Source organism: Indicator indicator, chromosome 3 (genome assembly GCF_027791375.1).
Source record: "Indicator indicator isolate 239-I01 chromosome 3, UM_Iind_1.1, whole genome shotgun sequence".
NCBI classification, from domain to species: Eukaryota; Metazoa; Chordata; class Aves; order Piciformes; family Indicatoridae; genus Indicator; species Indicator indicator.
The window spans coordinates 46,112,045-46,137,668 of NC_072012.1; the positions used below are offsets into that span (position 1 = coordinate 46,112,045).

At 48.2% G+C, this 25,624-nt stretch overlaps 1 protein-coding gene across 1 annotated transcript in view; it reads left to right on the top strand.

Moving 5' to 3' along the window:
* Positions 1-5,206: 5,206 nt before the first annotated feature.
* Positions 5,207-25,624, top strand: part of CCND2 (cyclin D2) — a 43,564-nt gene continuing 23,146 nt past the window's right edge. Inside the window, exons 1-4 of the mRNA XM_054399600.1 lie at positions 5,207-5,401; positions 6,948-7,163; positions 10,162-10,321; positions 25,308-25,438. Coding sequence (XP_054255575.1) covers positions 5,207-5,401; positions 6,948-7,163; positions 10,162-10,321; positions 25,308-25,438 — 702 coding nt within the window. The remainder of the gene's footprint in view (positions 5,402-6,947; positions 7,164-10,161; positions 10,322-25,307; positions 25,439-25,624) is intronic.

A 25,624-nucleotide genomic window follows, 5' to 3' on the forward strand; every position in this document is an offset into this window, starting at 1 on the left:
ACAGCTCCCTTAGTTGTTAGCCTAAATGTAGTGCCACCACCACTACCATCCTAAATCTCCCACAATTTCGCTAGATTTCTCTAGCTCACATTAATGTCAAACCTGGGCTAACTGTGATGGAATTACAAAATTTTCCAGCCTAAAACAGGATTCCCAGGTACATCATCATTCTTGTAGCTCTTTTTTGAGTCCCTTGCCATCTCATCTGATAAAGAAATCTCAGTGAAATTGTGAACTGGTTGCACTGGGCACTGCAAAAACACAGTTTCTAATTCCTGCTCTTACTAAGTTTAAGCTAAAACATGAGAAAGGAACAGGAACTAACTTTGCATGAAATAGAAAAGGGTAAATCATTAAAACTACATTAAGCAATCAGACAGAATTCATTAGTTAACACCGTGATTGTTGTGACTGCATAAAATCACTTTCTAAAGGCAAGTATAGTTCTATTACAGGATAGATTTCACCCACTCAGTAATTATGTTAATTAAGGTGGTTGTAAATGATAGAGCTGCCCCTACACCAGCATTTAGAGTTGAAAATTGCCTGTGGAATTGAAACTAACTCCTTAAAAATACACAGGCCATGTGCAGCAGTTCCTGTGGTATCCAAATCCTTTCTGAGTCTTTAATCAGAAATCAGAGGAAAAGTTAATTTTTATCATACTGTTCTTGTTTTGATGCATGGCTTGGAATGACATAATTTATCTTTGAACAGCCAAAAGTTAGGTATTGAAAAGACAAGGGAAGGCTTGGAATGATGGAATTTACCTCTGAACAACTAAAAATAAGGAAGGGAAGGGAGGGAAGGGAAGGGAAGGGAAGGGAAGGGAAGGGAAGGGAAGGGAAGGGAAGGGAAGGGAAGGGAAGGGAAGGGAAGGGAAGGGAAGGGAAGGGAAGGGAAGGGAAGGGAAGGGAAGGGAAGGGAAGGGAAGGGAAGGGAAGGGAAGGGAAGGGAAGGGAAGGGAAGGGAAGGGAAGGGGAGGGGGAAGGGAAGGGCAAAAGAAGAAAGGAAAAAAGAAAGGGAGAAAGAAAAGAGAAAGAAAAGAAAGAGAAAGAGAAAGAAAAAGAAAGAGAAAGAAAAAGAAAGAAAGAAAAGAAAAGAAAAAAGAAAAGAAAGAAAGAAGGAAAGAAAGAAAGAAAAGAAAGAAAGAAAGAAAGAAAGAAAGAAAGAAAGAGAAAGAAAGAAAGAAAGAAAAAGAAAGAAAGAAAGAAAGAAAGAAAGAAAGAAAGAAAGAAAGAAAGAAAGAAAGAAAGAAAGAAAGAAAGAAAGAAAGAAAGGAAGGAAAGAAAGAAAGAAAGAAAGAAAGAAAGAAAGAAAGAAAGAAAGAAAGAAAGAAAGAAAGAAAGAAAGAAAGAAAGAAAGAAAGAAAGAAAGAAAGAAAGAAAGAAAAGAAAGAAAGAAGGAAAGAAAGAAAAAGAGAAAGAAAGAGACCACTGAGACAGACTGCTTCAGTGACTGAAGCTGGAATAATTGTATTACAAATATCTTGCACATTGTTTTATTCCCGGTGTTTGTTTGCTTTCGGGGCTTTCCTCAGCTTGGACAGTGGAAACACATTCATCTGTTTCTTTTTTTGGCTTACAGTCGGTTTCACTTTCAGATTCTCATGTTTCACACTCCAGCCTTCAGGTTCCAAACCCTGCAAGGGAATACTTACTTCATTTAAACAAACAAACCAAACCAAAACAAAAACCTGCGGCCGCCGGGCGCACACATAACTTGGCCATCGGTCTGCGGTTCAAACGCAAAGCTTCATCCCTCGTGTCCCCTCAAGCATCTTCCAAGACGTTTCTCTGGGATTCGCAAAGAAAAGAAATGAAATAAATAGGAGCGATGACGAATGAAGGATCCAGTGGAAAAGGAAAGAGGAGTCCCCGCGTTTTGCAGCGTTCTGGGAGTCACAGCAATGAAATACCATTACACAGCACCGCGTGTCACATTAACGATGAGGCGCCGGGACACCCCAAGCTCCATGACCCGCGGCAGAGGGGCTCCCAAGACAAACGCAGGGCCCACGACATTGGCACCCGCGGTGGGGCTGGGAGCAGGGCCGCCCCCTCCCACAAGGTTGCCAGGGGTCAGGGGGACAGAGGGTGGCGGCCGTCCAGGCAGAGCGGGTCCCCCACGGCGGCTCCGCATAGGGCTGCGCAGAGGGGCCGCCGGGGCAAGAACCATACACCAGAGATGTTGTATTTCATCCTTCAGGCTTTTCAAAACGGGCGATGGGGCTCAGCAAAACAAAGGGAGAGAGTGCGAAATGTATTTCTTATTTTATTTTTTATTTTCATTTTTTCCTTTTTTTTTTTCTTTTTTTTTTTTTTTTTCCTCCCAGAGGGAGGGTGGTATTTAACATATGGCACTCGGAAATCTCTACACGGAGGCTGTTAAAACATCTGCTGCCTCCAAACGCAGGCGGCAGCGCCCGTAGGCACAGGGACAAGAGAAGGGGCAGACAGGGCACACTGGTTTCCGGGGACGCGGATCTCTAACCGGCCGCCCCGGTTGCCTGCCCGCCGACCGCGTTTCACAGAACCGGCGTTTCCCCGTTAGAAACGGGGTACCGCGTATATAACACGTATCGCACCGGGAAAATGGGTTTGCTTTTGTTTGATGGTGTTTTTTCTTTTCACGACGTCGCTGCAGATCGACGGCACCTCCGCGTGCAAGGCTGGCATGCTTCCATTCATTGATTTTGGGGGTTGGTTTTGGTTTTGTTTTGGTTTTCCTGACGGGAGTTTCCCCCCTGCTCCAAGAAGGTGGCGGGGAGAGGCTGCAGCCCTCCCGCGGGGCCCTTGGCTGCTCCCTTGGCGGCAGCCCCATCGCGGGGAGCGGGGGCCCCCGCATCCCTTCCACGGTCTCCGCGGCTCCCCGCCGCCGGCAGCCGCGCCGTGCCCCAGACATCACCCCACTTCGGAAAGTCGGTGCCGGACAATTAGGACACCCGTTGTCCTCCCTCCCGAAACCCACATAAATCACAATCGCTGCATTGTCGGGCTACAAAGCCAGACGGGAACGCTTATGAATTTAAGTTTGGAGAAGGAAAACGTGCGCTGACACAACACGCTCCCTGTTCACAGGAGTAGCCAGGAAGGGGAAATGAATGGTGGAAGTTAAAGAGCCTTTCATTGCGGAGCACGCCGCAACGCAGCGGGTCACCGCTCGCCGCCCTCGACGTACGGCTGGGGGTGTCCCCTCCTCGCTCCCTTCCTTCGCCCCCCTAAAACGTCAGCCTTGCCGGGCAAAGCTCTGCCTAAATCCGCCTACGGCAGGCTCGACACCGGTAAGCTCCCGCCTGGGAAAGGAGGGGGGTCGGGGAGGAAGGGAGGCGAGGGGCCACACACAGTGGCCGGCAGCTCCCGAGCCACGCCGTTGCCGCCACTTGGTTTCGGCTGTGGCCGGGAGGTGCGCGCTCCGTTGATGGGACGAAGGGGGCGCGGAAATGATTTTCCGACAAATGCTGCTGGCGGTCTGGGGAGGGCTCGGATGACCCGGCCAGGTTCTGCGTTACTGGTGGACGGGAGGTAAAGGGAGCCCTGCTGGCTTTTTTTGGTGGCTAAGCAGCCATTCGCTCCACGGGGCAGGTTAGGTGCGGAGCTGTTCCAGCCGGTTTTTGCAAGGGAACCCTTGCCGCTGGACTCCAGAGAGATCTAACTCACGACAAAGCCGATTTCATCCCTCCCATCCTTTTTGATACAGAGGGACTAGAGCCGGCATGGGAGTGCATGCAACTCGCGGGCAACGGCAGCCGGTCGCTCGCCTTCCTCGATGCGAGCAGGACCCATACGCCTCCCGGGACTGGCACTGAGGTTAGGTGAGGGGGCTGCAGCTCACCCCCTTCCCTCCTGGGTTGCTTTCGATGCTGGGCAGCATGCGTCCTTAAAATATAATCTGCCCGGTAACAATCAGCGCGCAGCGGCAAGAGCCCCAGAGCTATTGGCTATGCAAATAGAGGGAGGGGAAGCGGCGCCCCAAACTCCCCAGTCACACTTTTAAGGCGGTATTTCTTTCCTTCCCCCCCACCCCCCAACCGCTCAGCGCACCTCCGCGGCGCCTGGGGTTGGGGGTGGGGGGTGTGGGCCGGCAGGAAGCTTTGGGGATAGTGCTCCTCGCATCTCCCTGCGGGGCCGCCTCCTCGCCGCGGCTGCCCGGTTAGCTCATCCCCGGGCAGCCCCTTTCCCCGCTCGGGAGCCTCTTGCTCTGCCGTAGCAGGCAACGGCAGAGACTTCGCAAAGTTGACACATTTTGCAGGCGGGGAGCAACTGCGATGCCGGTGAAGTGCGAGGAGGGTGGAAGTCACCTAGTGCGGGATGTAACTCCTTTCCCCCTCCCCCCCAAACCCAGCCAACCTCTCTACCCTCCCCCGCTGCATTTCCTAGAAAGTTATATCAGTGTGGTCGTGCAGTGCTAAAACGGTTCGCCTGCTAGAAACGTGTGTGCCGGATGAAGTAAGGAGTGGTGATTATTGTTAGATTTGCACCCCGAAAACGCCGCGGAGCCCCCCCACCCCGCAAAGAGGTTTGAAGTATTTTTTTCGGGTTTGCTGTTACGCTGCAGTTAGCAGAGAGCTCTGTCCTTTACTGGGGGCAGAATAAGGGGGTGCCGGACAGGGGAGTGGGTCAGGGGTTTAAGGGGCGTAGATCTGGCAGCCCGCTAAACCGGGACACATGGTCCTTCGCCCCCGTCGGTTCGGAGGGTGCCGGTGGGGGCTTAGTTTCCTGCAATACGAATAAGTTCAGATGGGTTCTTGGAGAAGGAAAGCGCGGAGCGCATTTCATTTGGTAGCTGGAAGAAAGCAAAAGAGAAGCTGTCATTTGTGTGTGTCCCTATACGAGGGCCTCCTGGTTCCTTGTTAGCTTATAGAGAGGGGGAAAAAAAAAAAAAAAAGCGCGTTTGATGTTACGTCTGACCAGCTGCTGTTCTCCATAATAACAAGAGAGAGAGAACTGCCTGCCCTGGCGAGTTGCGTCACTTTGCTTCAACTTTAGGCTAGAAATCAAGAGAGAGGAGAGAGGAGTTTCAAGCGAGGCAGGAGCGAGCTGGAAAGCCCTGCCGTCTTCTTCCCACCCACCTACCCCTCCTCCTTTACCCCTCTCCTTTCCCCACCCCTTTCCCCCCCACCTCCGAAAAAAAAAAAAAAAGAAGAAGAAGAAAAAAAAAAGAAACCACTTTTCCATCAGAGAAAGAGGGAGATCTCTTTGGAAACATGGAGCTGCTGTGCTGTGAGGTGGATCCCATGAGGAGAGCTCTACCCGACCCAAACTTGCTCTACGATGACCGCGTTTTGCACAACTTACTAACCATAGAGGAGAGGTATCTGCCCCAGTGCTCCTACTTCAAGTGCGTCCAGAAGGACATCCAGCCCTTCATGAGAAGGATGGTGGCCACTTGGATGCTGGAGGTTTGTGTCCCGGCGCGTTCCCTGACCCCTATGTGCGATGCCGGTCGGCGCGGGGGGGAATCAGGGCGGCCGCCTGCGGGGTCCCTGCCGCGGGCAGCCCCTCCGCCTTGCCTCGACTGCCCCACCACCATGCAGCCTTTCGCCCCTCCGGTCGCGGTGGGGGTTCTTCTTGACCGTCCCCCTCCCCCGTCCTGAGCTCACCCGGTGCGGTGGGGGAAGGGGCGCCGGGGAGCAGCAACAGCCCGCGGGGGAAGTTACCCTCTCTGGGGGGCTACTGCAAAGCGGGATGCCGGGCAGGGGGGGATTGTGGAGCTGGAAAAGTAATTTGTAATTAAAAAGTAAAAGAAAAGCCGCCTCCGGCTGCGGGCGGCCGGGAGCGCTTGAGATTGAGGCTTTTCTGGGAGAAGGGAGCTGTGCCCGGGGCATGGTGAAGGACGGGGTTGCCCGGTGACCCCCGCGTTTTGCCCGGAGAGGGTTTCGTGCCCACGTATGCAGTGGGGAGGACGAGCCTTTTTTTCGCCATGTTGCGTTGCTTGCAACTCAGTTCGGAGGCGCCGAGCCCGTCTTCCCCCTTCCATTGCAAGAAGGGGCTTGGAAATGCCCCTTGCCACTGCTCCCTAGTTTCTCCGGCCTGGCGGGGGGCTATCGGGGAGCCCGAGCGTGCGGCGACCCTCCGCTTCGCCCCGGTAACTTCAGGCGGAGCGGCGGAGGGCCCAGATCCCTGCAGAGTCGCCTGCCTTGCTCCTGGCCCCACCACCCATCATTTGCCCCTTCGGATCTCCTTTGGGGGGGACCGTAACCGGACCAAACCTCGTGTGTTGGAAAGCACAGACTCCCTGCTTAGTTTTAATGTGCTATTTGTGCATTTTCTCCTCTGCTCCGATTTTTGGTAAATTTTTGAAAGTATTTTTCCGTTCGCTGTTGCTGAAGGGCTCCAAGACTGCTCGGGCTCTCCCCACCCCACCTCACCCTTGCTGTCTCCCGTCCTCCACCCCGCCAACGCTGTATCGGGGGCTCAGGGCTGGGGAACACCCCCCGGGGGAATTTTTGCAATTGTCGGAAAAGATAGGGGAGCGACCCGGCATGCCACCGGCACCAAAACCAGGACCTCCTGGGTGGTTTTAATATTTTTTATCGATTTTTTGAAAATATGACGAAATCAAAGAGGGGAAAAAAATGGGTCGCAAAAAAAAAAAAAAAAAAAAAAAAAAAAGTCGGAGGCTGCTCGCTTGCTGCTGGATGGGGCTTTTCGGCTCTCCCACACAGTGTCTTGAATTCATTTCTTACTGAATGAACTAAAGGAATGTGAAAGCCGATTGACAGCCTTCCCAGGCTCTCCAGAGATCTCCCCCTCCCCCAAAATTTAGCTCCCCGGGAAACAAAAATAGCAGGAGACAGGGCAGGGAGGTAGTGGTCTGTTTCGTGTGATCACTCATTGATGTTTTTCCTTCTTGTCTCTTTCTATCTGTCGTGTCCCCCACCGAACCCCCTCACCCACTCCTCTCACCGCTCCGTCCTCCCCTCCCCACCGCTCCTCCGCTCGCAGGTCTGTGAAGAGCAGAAGTGCGAAGAAGAAGTTTTTCCTCTGGCCATGAATTACTTGGACAGATTCTTAGCTGTGGTGCCCACTCGAAAGTGCCATCTGCAGCTGCTGGGGGCGGTGTGCATGTTCCTGGCCTCCAAGCTGAAAGAGACAATCCCCCTCACAGCTGAGAAGCTGTGCATATACACGGACAATTCCATCAGACCCCAAGAGCTGCTGGTAAGCAGCAGCAGCCCACCCCCCGCCACCTTCTCTCCGCTGGTCGCCTTCTCCTTCCTCCCAGCTCCCTGGGTCGGGCTCCTCTCAAGCCGGCGTTTGGCCGTGCTCCCTGCCTGGGCTGCCGACGGGACCCCGCAGGGGAAGTGATGCTTGGGGTTGTCCCGTGTGCCCATTCCCAAGCCCCTTCCCCCAGCCGCGTGTGTGCCCGTCCCCTGCCCGGCCGCACTGGGTACGGGTCTGGGTCTGGATCTGGGTCTCCCCGCGGGGGGACCTCGTCGGGAGGGAGGGGCGGCGCGCACGTGGGCGCCGTGGGCCGGCGGTGCCACCTGGCGGCAGACACGCGGTGCCGGGCATGACTTCACCCTTGGAAGGGCTGACGGGCGGCCCTGGCGGAGGCGGGGGAGCCCCTCGAGGCCGGGGAGGGGGGAGCCGCCGCAAGGGGAGCCGCAAGCTGCACAGCAGCCTGTTCCAGCGGAAGGTGTCCCTGCCCATGGCAGGGGGTTGGATCTAGATGATCTTTGAGGTCCGTTCCAACCCCAACCATGCCATGATTCTATCTGGGCAGCCCTTGTGCAGGGTGAGCTGCCGTCGATGCTCAGCAGAACAGCAGGACAGTGTGGGTTCCTCACCCGGGGCGTCTTTCCCTGTCGAGGGCTCAGGTGCCAACGGGGAAACGTTTGGGTGTGTAAATTGGGAAACTGTGGCTTGGTCCCTGTGGTTTTTGTGAATGTGATTCTCCACTGAGGCAGGTGGCAGGATGAAAAGCCAGCTTGGTTAATTACAGTCCTAGGAGTAAAAAACCGTGTTTGGTGCTTCTGGGAAGAGTTGAATGCAGACCCAGCAAAAGCTGTCGGAGGGAATAATGAGCATTTGCAAGGCAATTGGTGGTACAGTGTGCTAGACACTGACACACACATGTTTAAGCCTCTCAGATGCATGACTAAGGTTGCTTAGTTCTCCCAGTTCATGGCAAATCCCCACAGCCAGCTGAATCCCAGGAGGTCTTTTCCTGTGAATCACTGGGTGAAGGCAGTGGGAGTTCCCCTGGGAGGGATTGAGGACTCATGCTTCTGCAGAGTGAAGAACTTTGCACTGCAAAGCGTGCCATGGCTGTCGTGGACATGAGGTGTCCCACTGGTGGTATGGACTGTTGGGGAAGTTCTGTGGTGGCCTTTGCATGTGAACACCTGGAGGGATGTGTTTGCCTGTTTAAGCATGTGTCTGAAGTGCTTCCCTGTATTCAGACCTCTAGATTAAAAGTGCTTTTCTATATGAAAATCAGTCATTTTAGTGACAGAAGGGAAGTTACAGAATCATAGAATTATTAGGGTTGGGAGGGACCTCAAGGATCATCCAGTTCCAACCCCCCTGCCATAGGCAGAGACATCTCACACTAGATCAGGTTGCCCAGAGCCACATCCAGCCTGGCCTTAAAAATCTCCAGGGATGAGGCTTCTACTACCTCCATGGGTGACCTGTTCCAGTGTCTCACCACCCTCATGGGGAAAAACTTCATAACATCCATTTCTAGCTTGGATCCATTCCCCCTAGTCCTATCACTACCTGACACCCTAAAAACTCCCTCCCCACCTTTCTTGTAGTCCCCCTTAAGATACTGGAAGGCTTCAGTAAGGTCTTCTTGTCTTTAGCTTCTTGGTTCCCGTAATGGTTATTACGGTCAAACATTTTACAGATTTTCTTGAGAAAGAAAACAAACAAACAAACAAACCAACCCTATCTGGTTTCAGGAGCCTTTTACATACATGAATGTGAGATTTTTTTCAAGCTATAGAGGACTGTGTCATAATCCAGTAGGAATGTCTGTAGGAAAGCAACTTGCTGTTCGAGCAGGCATCTATTCAGAGAGACGACTGCAGAAATGACATTGTGGGGTCCATGTTTATGGTTTCTCAGCAACGCTGGTTGACGTCTCCTCGGCTGCAAAATTAGAGGACTTTTTTTTTTTTTTTCTTTTTTTTTTTTTTTTCCTTTGGACTTGCCAGCTCTACAATCTTAGCTGGGGCTCCCCCTGCCACGCTGGGTTCCATCAGGCTCACGCATCATCAAGACTCAAGAATCAAGTGCATGGAATTTAGTTAATAGCTAATAGTTGATGTATGAGATGGGAAGGAGTCCGGAGCCTGAGCTTTGTCCACTCTCTGGGGCACCATAAAGTGTTCAGAACTTACTTTAAATGATGAAGCCTGCAGGTCTAGCTGTGCTTGAACCCCATGGTTGGGATCTGTTGGTTAGGTACCGTTCCTACATGTAATCACATGGCAGGGAATGGCCAGTGGTTACATATGCACCAAGGCTTTCCTTTGATTTCACTGGGAGTTTAGGGCATGCAAAGAATGTGGGAATGGATCCTGCATGATTTATTGGCAGATAATTTACGCAGGCTACTTCTTGGCTGTGTTGTGTGCATTTCCTTTCTGCAAAGGCTGTGTTGGAGTAGTTTTAAGCGCCATCAGATTTATCTGCAGGAGCTTTTGAATACGCTTTTCAGGAGAGAATGCCATCAAGCTAACTTTCTCAGTTTTGAAAACAAAAAAATAAAACATTTATCTGGGTTATTTTCATGCATGGTTATTCCTAGGACTTTAAAAGGCTATAAAGTAAGGACCATAGCCATTTAAAAGAAGTTACTAGGAAAGGACCACAGTGACCTTGGCAATATCTAATTGCAGGCTGAACTTTCTGGGTGGGCATTCAGCACTGGATACAAAAAAAGTAAAATCTTGGCAGGAGCTGCCAGGTCTCATTATTTTCAGTAGAGCTTGACATTTTCAGTGTTCAAAAAAAAAAAAAGTAAAAAGGAAAAAAGTAAACAACTTCAAAGCAGTAAGGACATATGGGGGGGGGGGGGGGGCAGGGAAAGTGTGAGCCAAAGCCAGTTAGTGGTGATATAATTACAGAAATAAGTGAAGCGGGGTCTTTTTTTCTTTCCAGGTTTGCTTATAGCTTTTCTTCTTCCCTCTCCATCCCCTCCATGCAGGAATGGGAGCTGGTGGTGTTGGGGAAGTTGAAGTGGAACCTTGCAGCCGTCACTCCGCACGATTTCATCGAGCACATCCTGAGGAAGCTGCCCCTACCTAAGGACAAGTTGCTTTTGATCCGGAAGCATGCACAAACCTTCATTGCCCTTTGTGCTACAGGTAGGCCAGGGTGCTCTGGGTTTGCCTGCTGCTTGCCACGTGGTTGAAAGAGCAGAGTAATTGTGGTACAAAGCCTTTTCATCCCTTCCATCCTTAGGTGATGCAGGAATAGGGGCTGAAGCTGGTGGGATTGCTTGCAAAGGGTGTTGTGAATCTGGGCCCCAAATTGCTGTTAGTTGGAACACAGTGGAACACACTGGAACAGGTTGCCTGGGGAGGTGGTTGGGGCCCCATTCCTGGAGGTATTCCTGGAGGCATTGGCCAAAAGGGTCAATGGTATCCTGGGGTGCATCAAGAAAAGTGTGTCTAGCAGGTCTTGGGAGGTTCTTCTCCCCCTCTACTCTGCCCTGCTGAGACCACACCTGCAATACTGAGTCCAGTTTTGGGCTCCCCAGTTCCAAAGAGACAGAGACCTGCTGGAGAGAGTCCAACGGAGAGCCATGAGGATGATTAGGGGACTTCAGCATCTCCCCTGTGAAGAGAGACCGGGGGCTGTTGAGAAGGCTGAGAGGGGATCTGATCAATGTCTATCAATATCTGAGGGGTGGGTGTCAAGTGGAGGGGGCCAGGCTCTTTTTGGTGGTGAGCAGTAGTAAGACAAGGAACAAGGGATACAGACTTGAATATGGAAGGTTTCACCTCAACATGAGGAGAAACTTCCTTAAAGTGAGGGTGACAGAGCACTGGAACAGGCTGCCCAGAGGGGATGTGGAGTCTCCTTCTCTGGAGACTTTCCAAATCCACCTGGATGCATTCCTGTGCAGACTACCCTAAGTGATCCTGCTCTGGCAGGGGGGTTGGGCTGGATGATCTCTTGAGGTCCCTTCCAACCTGTAATATACTGTGATACTGTGATATTCAAGGTGAGGCTCAACAGGGCTCTGGGCAACCTGATCTAGTTGAGGATACCCCTGCTTGCTGTAGAAGTGGTTGGACTGGATGACCTTCTGAGGTCCCTTCCAACTCAGATTCCATGATTCCTGCAGTTGGGAGCTGCAGTACAGTTGCAGTCCTACTTCTAAGGCATGCTGTGCTTCTGCAGTAAAGTCAGTAAGACTGAGGTAGGCTGATTGATTTTCTATTTTGCCCCTTCCACTATTTTTTTCAGGGGTTACAGATTGTTTTTAAGGATGATGTGGCTAAAACACCATTGTGGCACTTTAGCCCAAAATGCATTGCCCCTGTGAGTGCATTAGATTGATGTGTTTGTACATTTCTCATCAGCAGGATGCTGTCCAGGTGAGAGGTAAAAATTGTGTTTTGAAATGGGTGTGATACTACCACATTACTGAAGGAGAGAGAATGACAATTTAAAAAGTAATGACTTAAAAAGCCCCAACATTTGGATTCTTTCTCTTAACTTCAAGGAAACAGTGACAGTAGTCTCTGTGAGAGGGAACTGTTACACTCCTCTTTTGTCATATGTTTAGCTGATTGCAGTTTCTGAAGACTGAGATGAGAATAATTTCTTTTGTGGAAGAGAAGCTTTTAATTTATACCTGGCTGCAAAAAACAGTTGTTGGTTTCTTTGTTTGTTTGGGGGTTATTATTGTTTTCTTTTGTCCAGGTTTCTTTTTTCCCTAGTGACTTTCAGAAAATCACTGTACTCTAAATTCCATCTAATGATTAATGGTTTGATCACTTCTTAGAAGCTAGCCCTGGAACAGATAAGCAGCATGCAGTGTTTTCCAGGGTTATTGTCAAGTAGTACATGGCTCAATGTTTGAGTTCACTATGGCTTGATGCACCTATAGGTACTATTCTGCTTGTGTTTTGGCAGAGGGGAAAGGAAGACAGAGTGCAGGTTTGGGGTATGAATGTCTACCTCTGTGCCTACTTCTCAATATTTGAGACATTGTGACAGCTTTTGCAATATAAGGCAGTTTTTGCTATCACAGTCAGTCTGTCTTAGAGAATCTTATATGGGCCATGTTAGGGTGATTTGACTTTTTGGTTACTGAGATGTTCAAGCTTTCATAGAATCACAGAATTACAGGATTGGAAGGGACCTCAAGGATCATCCAGTTCCAACCCCCCTGCCACAGGCAGGGACACCTCAAATTAGATCAGGTTGCTCACAGCTACATCCAGCCTGGCTGTAAAAACCTCCAGGGATGAGGCTTCTACCAGCTCCCTGGGCAACCTGTTCCAGTGTCTCACCACCCTCATGGGGAAGAACTTCTTCCTAACTTGTAATCTAAATCTCCCCTCCTCTAGTTTGGATCTGTTCCCCCCAGTCCTACCACTCCTTGACACTCTAAAAAGTCCCTCCCCAGCTTTCTTGTAGCCCCCTTCAGATACTGGAAGGCCACAAGAAGGTCTTCTCAGAGCCTTCTCTTTTCCAGACTGAATAACCCCAGCTCTCTCAGCCTGTTTTCATAGGAGAGGTGCTCCAGCCCTCTCCATGGCCCTTCCCTTCTTTTCATACTGCTGTATGATCATTTTCAGGCAAAAGACTACAGGACTCAGTAGACATAGTACTCTGTCCTAGGGTCTGCAGAGTCGCTATTGGTAATTCATCAGACAATTCTGGACTAAGTACTTTAGGATTATTCTTTGTCTTTTCCCCTTAGCCAGGATTCACTCACATTTGTCTTCTGGGAAAGATGATCTTTCCCATAGACATTACTCTGGATCCTCTCAATACCATCAGTATTCAACCTCCAACCTGTTGTCTTCTAACCCAGACCATTCTTCCCTCTCTTTTGTTGCTTTCACCTCCTGCACATTACCTTGAGTGACTTAGATTTCATAATGATTTAACTTTCCAAATTGTGGTCTGTAATCCTTCTCTCTTGAAGTTTTCCATATAACCAAACCATTGCAAGACTGGGGGCCGTGAAGGAGTTTCCAAAGTCTGTGGCTTCCTTTCACTCCATGAGTTTTGTGATGGTTAGCTCCATGCTTTACTAGTCTGTTTACTGAGATCCAAAACAGCATCCCCTTTTCAACCCTTAGCCCACTTCTCTCATGTGCTTCCCTCATATGGTCTGTTTCTCAGGCTGTTTGTCTCCAGTGCATGCTCCAGAGTCCTTTACATAGAGTTTGAAAAGGCAACAAATCAGAGTTTTGTTTTCTTGTAAATGTAAGACACAATGGATGGCTTATGGTGCCTTCTGAAAGACAGGGCACCATGGTGCTGGCTGTAGATTTCCTTCTCTTCTCATCTTCTTTTCCACAAACCTTTGTGTTGGCATTCAGTTCTGAGGGGGACCCACAGTCACCTGCAGTTTAAAAAGCAGAGCTCATACCCAAGCCCTCATTCCCACTGTTCTACCTCTGCCACAGTTTGCTAGCAAGCTACTACCACTGTTTGCCTTACGGGAATGTGGTTCTGACTTTATTTCCCTTTCACTGCCACTCTTCTCAAACTCATTCTCACCATCCTCAGTGAAAAAAAGAAGTCCTTTCTCATCAGACTTCCTTCCAGATCAGGTTGTCAGTTCCTTTTCTTGTCCCTATTGGTTTCAGAGGCCTCATCAGCTGCTGTTTCTTCTTTCCCTTTCTCCCCCTCAAAGCTTTTGCTCTCCACCAGCTTGGGTTAACCCTGGTATTTCATTTCTCCATTTGCCTTCTTTCAGCAATACAACCTCCATTGACATGTGGCTGCTTCTTTCATGCATGTTTTTAGCCTGCTTCTGAATCTTTACTGTTACCAGACCTGACCTCACTCTCTGGCTACCACCTCTGGTCTGAAGCACAGCAACGAATCTCTTCATTCCCCAATTCATCTCAGTGCAGCTTTGTCTACCTTGAAGTACTTTTTCTTCTTGAGTATCACGCAAACTCTGTCATCGTTTGAACTTCTTTCCTCTAGCCTGAGTTCCTCTTCACCAACTCTTCTATTTTAATTTCTTAGCAAAAGTGTTATACTAGAAATTCCTACATGTTCCCTGCTTTTACAGAGCCAGCTGTGATCTTGGTCCTGCAGTGCTTTGTGTCAGCAAAGGGAAAGGGAAGAAATCATTAACAGTGCTGGATGTTGTGCTGGATGTGTAGGATCAAGGATTTTAGGATGTTGGGAGCAAGTTCTTTACCATGAGGGTAGTGGAACACTGGAACAGGTTGCCCAGGGAGGTAGTTGAGGCCCCATCCCTGGAGATACTCAGGGTGAGGCTCTACAGGCTCTGGGCAGCCTGATCTAGCTGAGGATGTCCCTGCTGACTGCAGAGGGGGTTGGACTGGATGAGCTTTGGAGGTCCCTTCAACCCAGACCATTCTATGATTCTATGACCACTTTGATATCCTTTCCATTTGAACATTAGACAAGGTGATACCAGTTCTTTTGTGTGTTCCTCTCAGCATCTTTTATCATTTTGTCACTCTCTCTGTTTCTCTGTCTCTATTTTGAGCCCAGTTTCTCAAACAAGCTCTGTGGATCTGAACCCATGGCCACTCCCCAGCCCTTGCAGTGATTAATGATTCACATGAGCATGACTGAAACTGGAATGTATCCCTCTGTGCCCGTGCTCCCATCTGAACATACAGCTGCTGGGCAGCACAGGCTTATTCCCTGAATAAAAAGTTTTCTCTTTCCTCTGCACTCACAACACTTCCAGAAGACTCTTTCCTCCACTGAAAGAGGCCAGAAGGAGTGGGTGTGCAGCCATGTACTGTCATAAAGTGAGAGCTTGATCTGTTGGCTCAGAGCTGCCCATGTGTGTGCTACCTTTCTTCAAGCAGCTTACTGCGCTGTCAGAGCATAAGGTTTGGCATGTACTGGCATAGCCTAGTCTGGCATGATATCATTTGTTTTCTCATCCTGCTGTGGCTCCCCATGCAAACTAAAATCTCCTTCAGGAGCTTTCTGAATTTGCAAGGCACTAAGGCTGCCTCTGGAGCCCTCGCCCTTACAATATAGCTTGGCAAAAGGAATGCTTGTTGCATTTTTTCAGCATGGGAGGATCCTGTTTATCTCTGAGCTCAGTGGACATCATTCTCCTTTTGCTCTCTGGGATCACTTTACTTTGCTGCTTTGACCCCACCTCCATCTGCTGATTGCTTTGAGCCCTTCATTGGGTGACAGAACACTGGAATGGGCTGCTCAGGGGGCTGTGGAGTCTCCCTCTCTGGAGATATTCAAGAGCTGTCTGGCTGAGTTCCTGTGTGATCTGCTCTAGGTGATCCTGCTCTGGCAGGGGGGTTGGACTGGGATGATCTCTCGAGGTCCCTTCCAATCCTTAAGATTCTGTGATTTCTCCTCTGTCTCCTCAGTGCTCTGCAGTTCAGAAATGGTTTCTCCAGGCTTGCTTCTTTGCTTGCGTGTGCCTTGTACCAAGCCAGGGAACTGCTCCTGGAGGACTGGGAGACAGCAGAGCTGCAATGCAGAGCATGCCACGGTGTTGATGAAAAGAGAACCATGCATTGTTTCCTCAACTTCAGCCTGGTGCCCTTCCTTTCTTCTTCTTCTGGGCTGCTCAGAGTCATAGATGCCCAGCTGCTTCCTCGTTTTACGCTTTCTCCTTGAGGGCTGCATGTGCTGCTGTTCTGGCACAGGATATCACTTTTTATCTCATTGTCTGTAGAGAGCAGGTTTTTGGGGGAGGACAGGCTGTGCAAGCCAGACTTTCAGAAATAAAAGGAGCTGTGAGTCTCTGAACATCAGCTGTCACAGAGAGATTAATCTCAGTGAGGAGTTTTCCAATGTTTTGTTTAAAGGGCATGCAAAACTTAAGAGGAAAAAGCTCCGCAGGCGTGCAGAGACAGAGGGCAGCTTGTGTAGATGCCTAGAGCCAGCCTTTGCATGGTCAGCTTGGAGTCCTGTGGCAGGTGAGATGTTCCCATGATAGATACAAGGTGGCATTGCAGAGAGCAGTAGCTTTCAAAGCCTGTGTCTGAAAGAGGCTAGGGAAGAGGAGGAAAATTTCAGCTTGAAGTCAGTTCTGTGCAGTGTGCCAAACCTCTGCCCACTGTTCCTGGGACATTAATCATCTACATTTGAAAGCTGAGAAGGGCTTTTTTTTTTTTTTTTTTTCCCAAACCTCTGGCCAAACGCTGGATCCTTACTCAGACAGAAGTTCTGTGGAAGTCAATGGGAGTGTTGTCTGAGCAAAGACTGCAAGATGAGGCTCACTCTCTAGGAGTGATCTAGAGGGTAACCACACAGAATGCTTTGTAACACCAAGAGGCATGCTTGGTCCTCAGGACTTCTCCTGCTCAAGTCCACTATGCTTTCCCCTTCCATGGTATTGGGCTCTGTCCCTACAAAGGATGAAAGTATGATAAGAGTTTTATTTGGGACCTGTTTGGGTTTTTTTTGCAGAGGGAAAGAACAAAGTCCACAGAGGCATTGTTGGGTAGATTAATCTCTTAGAAATAAAATACATATTGAAAAGTGGCAATGGCTGCACAAACACTTCTTGCATGATAGAAGAAAGAAGAGTCCAAATGCATTTATTACCATGGAAAAGAAGGCTCTTGCCTATTAATTGGGAGGGACAGCTCCTGTCAGTATATTCAACTTCCCAGTAAAAGGAAGCCCAAGAACCATGTAAGCTCCATCACCAAGTAAGGAAAGCCTGGTGAATGTCCTCTATGAGCAGGCTCACTCCTTAAGTAGTAGGACATGTCAGATCTGGGAAGATAAGGTGGAAGGCAGTGGAGAGGAAGAGCCTTTGCTGATAAAAGCTGGTGTAGTTCCACTGCTGCCAGATAACTTGCCCTCCTTCCTACCAGCTGCAGACCTGACTTTTGGGTGGTTCAAGCACTACCATAGTCCTGATCCTTGGTTAGGGAAGGGTGCAGAATAAGTGATAATTACAATAATCAGTGCAAACAGTTGTTCAGAAATAGTATTTATGATCAGTTAATACACATTGTAGTGAGTGCACATGTACTTTACAGAGATTATTGTCTTTCCCTGTCTCTACCTCACGTGGGTGGTTGTGGTGGAGCATTGACATTTAGGGTACTTTAGACCCATTTCTATAAAAACCAAACACTTTTTGCTTTACTCTAGCCCAGGAAGAGAATCGTGTCAGTGTGAGCTGAAATTCCCCCCACACCAACAATAACCAGGATAGCTCAGAGTTGGAAGCAAATGAAAGGCTGTATTTACAAGCAAATCTACAATCTATGATGAAATGCAATGAATATATACAAACACACAAAATTCACAACATTTACAACAGAAAAAGCACAACCAAGCTCCCTTTGCTTCCCCCCAAAGGGGGAGGAAAAATTAAAGATACAGTTTCAAACCATCACAAGAATTAGGTGTCTGCCCTCCTCACTACTCAAAAGAACAGAAGCTAGGTCTGCATCCTGTTTTACTTGACAGTTTTTTGTTTGGTCATCCTTGGCACTGCCATGCTGAAGAGTCACCTGGTTTTGCCCTTAAAAGCAGAAATAGTTAACATGGGGAGGGAAATTGCAGTGTCTTGTGGAGATATGACAGCAAGAGAAAAAATAATGGCCAATGGCAGTTAAAAAAACTTTTGGTGAAAAAAAAATTAGGATACTGACACTGGAACTGCATTTGGATCAAAACGGGCAAGGAGGAAATTCACTATTTGCATTGTTTTCCTTAGACCTTTCTTTAAAACTCAGCTGGCTAAAGTCAGATCCATGCTTGTGCTCATTGTACAGTCATTGGCTGGATGAAGTTAGAGGCTGGGTGACGTTTGACCACTATTCCAAATAATTTTATAAACTGGTATTGGTGATTGTCATGATTCTGTTCTCCTAATGGTGGTAAAACTCTTTCCCCACTCCTACATTTCCTCAAGGTAGCAGTTTCCAGTTCTCCATTTTCAGCTCTGAAAATAAACCTCTGTTAAGTTATAGAAATGAAAATCAGCTGTTAAAAAACTCAACCAGCAGAGCCAGAGCATTAACAAGGGGCACTTAAAGAAGGTAGATTCATAGATTCATGGAATGGCTGAGGTTGGAAGAGACCTTAAAGATCATCTGCTTGCAGCCCACCTGGCTTTGGCACACCGAGCACGTTCAGCCTGGGTGTTTGTCGCTGCTCTTTTCCTTCTGCCAGTTTTCATTTATTGGCTGTGAGCAAGGGCTGCTTCCCCTTGCAGGACCTCTCTGGGTTCCTGTGTCCAGTTCCCTCCTGCTTTAGACTAATTGTCAACCTTGCATTTTCCTGGCTCAGAGGTAGTTCACTGGATCAGGAGAGAGCCAGCAAAACAGCTTGGCACAGGGTCCTAGAACCTGGCTGTGGATGATGTGCTGGGCTGGCAGCAAGATGTCCTCAGCACATGCACACCCTGACTGTGTGAGCTCCATCCCACCTGAAAGCAGGGTGCTGATTCAGGGTACCCTGAATTTGCTTGATGACTGCAACCAACTAGTCCAGAGGCAGCTGTGTTTCAAAGGGCACTGTTTCTAGTATCACCAGGGGAGACCTTATTGCTCTCTACAACTACCTGAAAGGAGGTTGTAGCCAGGTGGGGGTTGGTCTCTTCTCCCAGGCAACCAGTGGCAGAACAAGAGGACACAGTCTCAAGCTGTGCCAGGAAAAGTTTAGGCTGGAGGTGAGGAGAAAGTTCTTCACAGAAAGAGTAATTGGCCATTGGAGTGTGCTGCCCAGGGAGGTGGTGGAGTCACCATCCCTGGAGGTGTTCAAAAAAAAGATTGGATGTGGCACTTGGAGCCATGGTTTAGTTGTCAGGAGGTGTTAGGTAATAGGTTGGACTTGATGATCTCTGAGGTCTTTTCCAACCTGGTTGATTCTGTGTGATTATTTTTCATTTCTAACACTGAAGTCAGCAGGCTCGTGCAAGGATGATCTCTTGTTTTTAAGGTCCTTTAAGGAAAAAGTGATACCAAAATGGAGATGGGACAGTTTCTAGTGCTCATTGCCTGAGAATAGAAGGTAAAACAAGTCCTGCTTTCTAAGAAGACAGTATTTTCCTATGAATTTATTAATGTGCTCAGATTCTTGTGGGTTTCATGTTGTTGTGCTCCTCCTCTGACTTCTAAGGAGACTCCTTCTGTAGTTTCCCATGGAATTGCATAAATCACAACAAAGTTAGAGATGGAGCCACACCTTTGGTGCCAGCTCTGGGTGCCCCTTAACCAAGGTTGCACATAGGTCCAAGAGAAGGATTTAGCTTATAGCCTTTCTTCAGGTGTCCAGAAAACAGTGTTTTTATAGATTTCCCTCTGTATTTCAGATTTCATCGTCTCCAACAAGAATTTGACATAAAAACATAGGTTTCAGCTTCACATAGATTCATAGAATCATAGAATTGTTAGGGTTGGAAGGGACCTCAAGGATCATCCAGTTCCACCCCCCCTGTCTTGGGCAGGGACACCTCACACTAGATCAGGTTGCTCACAGCCACATCCAGCCTGACCTTAAAAACTTCATGGGTGAGGCTTCCACCACCTCCCTGGGCAACCTGTTCCAGTGTCTCACCACCCTCATGGTGAAAACCTTCTTCCTAACATCCAATCTGAATCTACCCACTTCTAGTTTTGTTCCATTCCCCTTAGTCCTATCACTACCTGACACCCCAAAAAGTCTCTCCCCAGCTTTCTCATAGGCCCCCTTCAGATACTGGAAGGCCACAATAAGTTCTCCCCAGAGCCTCCTCTCTGGAGCCCCAACTTTCAGTGTCTGTCATCTGTGGATTCTTTCCTTTTTATTTAGATTTAAAAAAAAAAAAAGAAAAAAAAAAGAAATCTCAGGGCAAGCTGTTGACCTCACCCTGTGAGCAGTTTTTACCTGATTGAAAACTTGAGTGAGGATGCTGGGACTTGGTTGTCCTGGTGAAGGAAAACAGAGGTGTGGAGGTTTATAACTGAAAATAACACATTAAAAAAAAAAAAGTTGGTTTTAATCTCTCAGTGTAAGGCAAGAAGCTCAGAGGGAGGTTCTGCATCCTCTCAGATACAGCATTTCATATTTATCCTTCCCCTGCACCTAGAATCATAGAATTACTAGGGTTGGAAGGGACCTCAAGGATCAACCAGTGCCACCCCCCCTGCCATGGGCAGGGACACCTCACACTACATCAGGTTGCCCAGAGCCGCATCCAGCCTGGCCTTAAAAACCTCCAGGGATGGGGCCTCAACCACCTCCCTGGACAACCTGTTCCAGTGTCTCACCACCCTCATGGGGAAGAACTTCCTCCTAACATCCAACCTGAATCTACCCATTTCTATTTTTTGTTCCGTTCCCCCCAGTCCTGTCATTCCCTGACACCCTAAAAAGTCCCTCCCCAGCGTTCTTGTAGGCCCCCTTCAGATACTGGAAGGCCACAAGAAGGTCTCCTCAGAGCCTTCTCTTTTCCAGACTGAATAACCCCAACTTTCTCAGCCTGTTTCATAGGAGAGGTGCTCCAACCCTCTGATCATCCCCATGGTCCTTCCCTTCTTTTCATACTGCTGTATGATCATTTTCAGGCAAAAGACTACAGGACTCAATAGACATAGTACTCTGTCCTAGGGTCTGCAGAGTCACTCTTGGTAATTCATCAGACAATTCTGGACTAGTTAGCTTTTTACTTTAGGATTATTCTTTGTCTTTTCCCCTTAGCCAGGATTCACTCAAATTTGCTCAGAGCCACATCCAAACAAAATAAAATAAAAAAAAAAAAAAAAAAAAAAACCCTTAGTTTGAATCTCTCAGTGTAGGGCAAGAAGCTCAGAGGGAGGTTCTGCATCCCCTCATATACAGCACTTAATATTTATCCTTCCCCTGCACCTAGAATCATAGAATTATTAGGGTTGAAAGGGACCTCAAGGATCATCCAGTTCCAAGCCCCCTGCCATGAGCAGGGACATCTCACACTAGATCAGGTTGCCCAGAGCCACATCCAGCCTGGCCTTAAAATCCTCCAGGGACAAGGCTTCCACCACGAAGTTCTGGTGTCTCACCACCCTCATGGGGAAAAACTTCCTCCTAACATCCAGCCTGAGTCTACCCATTTCTACTTTTGTTCCATTCCCCCCAGTCCTGTCCCTACCTGGCAGCCTGAAAGGGTCCCTTGACAAACACTTCACGTAGTTATCGCTGCGCTTGAATATGGAAATATGTTAATGGCTGCCTTTATTCCCCTTGCCTGCTCTTTTCCTCAGCCCTTTTCTATTCAACCCTCTAGGTGGCCCGGCACAATGTGGCTTCTTTTCTTTCAGCCAGCTCTTTTCCACGCTAATAGGGTCCAGGGTGATGTGGAGAACCCATGTGCAGGAAAATTGGTGGGCCACCTCCCCCTCCCCACCCCACCCCTTTGTGGGCATGTCAGGTTAAATTCATATCAGCAGGAGGGTCACTGCCATGATTTTCAATAGGCGCGAGATGAGGTGATGACTCCAGACAATGGTGCCACACTCTCCAGTTGGAGACACTTTGCCTCACCAGTTGCAGTAGTTAATTAATATGCTAAAAATAGAAGGCAGTGATACAAATCGCTGCCTGTTGTACAACAAAGGCCGGGCATGTGTAGCTTTGATAGCCAAGTTTATGGTGCTTGTTATGGAGGGAAGTTAGTTTAGGGCTAGAGGCGATGTAAGACTTTTCTGGATGCTGAGCTTCATCCGCTCTGGGCCTCTGGCCATTCGCTCGCTGTCTCATTTGCATCATGAATGACATTAAGGGAGCTAACAAGGTTATTGGGCATAGAAATGTGCTCATGTGACCCCACGTGGAAGCAGACCTACAGCAGTGCTAGTTGGCAGGGGCACTGTGGCTCTTTTATTCAGCTTCCTAGGAAGACAGTTTCTGGGAGTAGATCTAAAATCAACCACGAGGAGACCGACGTTTAGATAATGTGGAGGTCTCGATGCAAGCTCCTAGGAGGGAAGGAAGTTCAGAGAGCAGGCTGGAACTGTGTCCTTCACTCAGCCCACAGTGTCTGGCCAGCGTTGAGTGCAAGACATTGGGAGCTCCCTGTTGCTTGGTTCTCCCCACCAGCTGCACAGGGCTGGGGGAAGCTGCTCGCATGAGGACTCAGTGACCACACATAAGGGGGTTGGGTCCATTTGGGCCTCCCAACTGGGTCCCTGCTGCTGGCTCAAATGATGAGTGGGAGGGGGTGGGTTGTGCTTCTCACCCACTGCTTTGTAGGTCCTGTAGGGACTGTTCAAACGCTGGCAGAGTTTGAGAGGTTCCACATCATCTTTTTAGTACGTTTCCCCCCAAACTCAAGACGAGAACGGGTAAATTATGGAAAGTCTGTTGCCAGCTGTAATTCCCATGCATAACTGGGAGATGTTTTGGTAAGTCCAAAGATGAAATGCAGGAGTTGCCTCCCAACTTAAGGCTGCATTGGCCAAAGTGCAGCCTGATGCATGCCAACGTGAGCACACAGGATTCACAAACCCAAGCAAATGCAAGAGGATAAAACAGACTCATGGAGATGTAGTCTGCTTTAATTTATCCCTTTTCTGAATAAATGAATGGGGTTGCTGATGATTGTGTAGATGAGAGCAAGGTCTCTTCCAGAAATGTTTGAATATTCTTAAATTTTACAGACATTTGTTAGTTGCTCTCTGGAGCAGGAAGAGGCTCTGGACTCTCACATTGAGGACATGAATGTTTGCAACCTTTACAAAAACCTCTCCTTCCCAGAGTTCTTTAGCCAGCTCTTTGTGCTGGACATTGCAAACTGGTGGCCCAGCAATCACATTTCTTCTGTGGAGCCACTAGCTACCAGATCAACCCAAAGGAATGAGCTACTGCAATGGTCACCCAGAGTTGAGTCCTGAGGCTTCCTGTCAGTAGCAGCAAGTAAGGAGAGAGGCAAATTGGTTGTTTTGAGGGCTTAAAATCCTGCTGTAATTATTGCCTGCTTTTGATGACAGAATTGTCAGGGTTTGAAGGGACCTCAAGGATCGTGCAGTTCCAACCCCCTTGCCATGGGCAAGGACACTTTCCACTAGATCAGGTTACCCAGAGCCACATCCAACCTGACCTTAAAAACTTGAGGGATGGGGATTTCACCACTCCCCTGGGCAATCTGTTCCAGTGTCCCACCACCCTCACGGTGAAGAACTTTTCCTAACATCTAATCTAAATCTCCCCTCCTCTAGCTTGGATCCATTCTCCACAGTCCTATCACTACCCTGACAGCCTAAAACATCCCTGAGGAGAAGTGTAACCACACTGGGGATGGGGCAGGCTCTGTGAGCAGTGCATGTGCTATGTTTCAAGTAGCTTTACCTACTCCCCCTGCTCATCTATTTACAGGCTAACCCTTGTGTGCATGTTTATCAATTCCCCTAAGGTAAACGTGAAAGCAGTTTTGATCATCGAAGAGCAGTTCCTGTTACCTCGACAGGGACCAGCATCCTCAGGGCTGTTCTGTGCACTGATAAATAGGAGTCAAAGCTCTTCTGGTAACTCATGAGTAAGGGCAATGTGACTTAATTTCCAAGATCACCAGCTTTTTAGTGTACAGTAGATACTTGCAATAGTGCATAATGAATTATTTGTATAATGATGACAGTCCATATCATATAATTACTTCAGTCAGTGGGAATTTGCTCTTTGAGAAGCATTTGTGAGAGTGTGATGTCTGCTGAGCTCTCCTGGTAGGAAGGTCAATGGGCATCAGCAGCATACAGCAGTGACCTTGCAGGTGGTCACCTTCTGGTAACTTCGTGAGACACACAAATCCATCTGTGGTAGTTTTAGGCTGTGCCTAGAAAAATTTCCACAGATCTTGAACAGAAAGTGATAGAATGTAAATAAATCACCATTGAATGCAAAAGGAAAAGAATGAGAAGGTCTAAACAATCCCATTGGCCTGGGATCAGGGTTTCAGCTCCTCCTTTTTTTCCTCACTTCTAACATTCCACCTCCAGTCTGTCTGGATGAATGCTGTGACCTGAGTCTGTTCTTACCTGACTGCTGCTTTTCCTCCTGGGTCCCAGGGACATTTTGCAGCCTGGAGAAGTGCATGCCACCTCCACAGCTATTGCAGTATTTGCCAGCTCAGAGTCTGTGAGGCTGGAAACAACTCTGCATGTGTCTAAAAACCTGAGCAGACATCAACAGGGTTACAGAATCTGTATTAGCTGAGCAGAGAGGATGCAGGATCTGCCTTTAACAGACCTGTTAACAATCTGTATGTATGTATTGTACTTAGTATTTTATACTGAGTATTACTTGGGTTTCCTTTACCTTCTTCAGTTCTCCCAACTAGTAGAGAAGGGTTTGTTAATGAGTTCTTGTGGAACCAAAAAACTTGCAAACCAAGTTTCATCTCAGAAAGATACCAGTAACCTAGAAGAACCTATAAATGGTATTTCATAAGACGTGCTGACAAACCATATGTCTGTGATGCTGTGGCATCATAAACTGTCTTACAAAGATCACAAAAAATCAGTGTTATTTTCATTTCTCTTCTGGTCTCTACAAGATGTGTGTGAGAGCAAGGCTTGAAATGTGGTTTTAAGTTGTTTGTTAAGAAATGGGAATGACAAATGTGATCCTTGCTTTTTCTTCGGCTACGTAGCTATGGGCTGTAAGTGTTCTCACTTCCTAATTGCAAAGGTGGCAGAGATGAACTGCTAATTAAAAATCTCTTTCCTGGGCAGGCCTTTAAACGTTCGAGTTAATTAAGTCTTTAAAAATTGACGTGCCTGAAAATCTCAGTTTGGTCCTTTGTGATGCCTTATCCCACTTAGTTTTCTGCTTATACAGAGAGCTCTAATGCGATCGAGACCCAAATTTCTGACATAAATGACAGAAAGCCTCCTTCTTCTCTTTCCTTTTCTTTAAAACTAAGGAAAGACTATTAAAAATTGTCCAGGTTTGCTTTATGCATCAGTGAGAATAAAAGCCTGAACTGCATTTCCATTTTAATTTGCAGATCTGTTACCCCTTCTTTGACTGCTCGTGATGAGCAGTGTGACTAATGAGCTCCACCAGACCAAAAAAGAGTGGCACTTTTCCCTTTCTTCTACTTCCCAGGTTTTTTATTCTTGGGTGTGCTTTTTATGGTTTTTGTTATGTTGCTTGCCTCTGATGTTTTGCAGCTTTTCTGGTCTGGGCTTGGACTAATTCCCAGATCTGTTCTTGCAGACTTTAACTTTGCCATGTACCCACCGTCAATGATAGCAACTGGAAGTGTGGGAGCAGCCATCTGTGGCCTTCAGCTCGATGACGGGGACAGCCTCACAGACCTCCTGGCCAAGATCACAAACACAGATGTGGTGAGTGTCCCACATTCCTCTTCTCTTTCTGTTGGTGGAGAAGTGGGCTGTCAAACCCAGCCTGATCCTGAAAGCCCAGTGGAGCAAAAGATGCTTCTGGAGTGAGTGGGTTGCAGGTGTGGACCTGGTGCCACCTTGGTTGTGGTGCTTTGAATGTCCAAAGCTTCTTGGCCTATCAGGATCAGT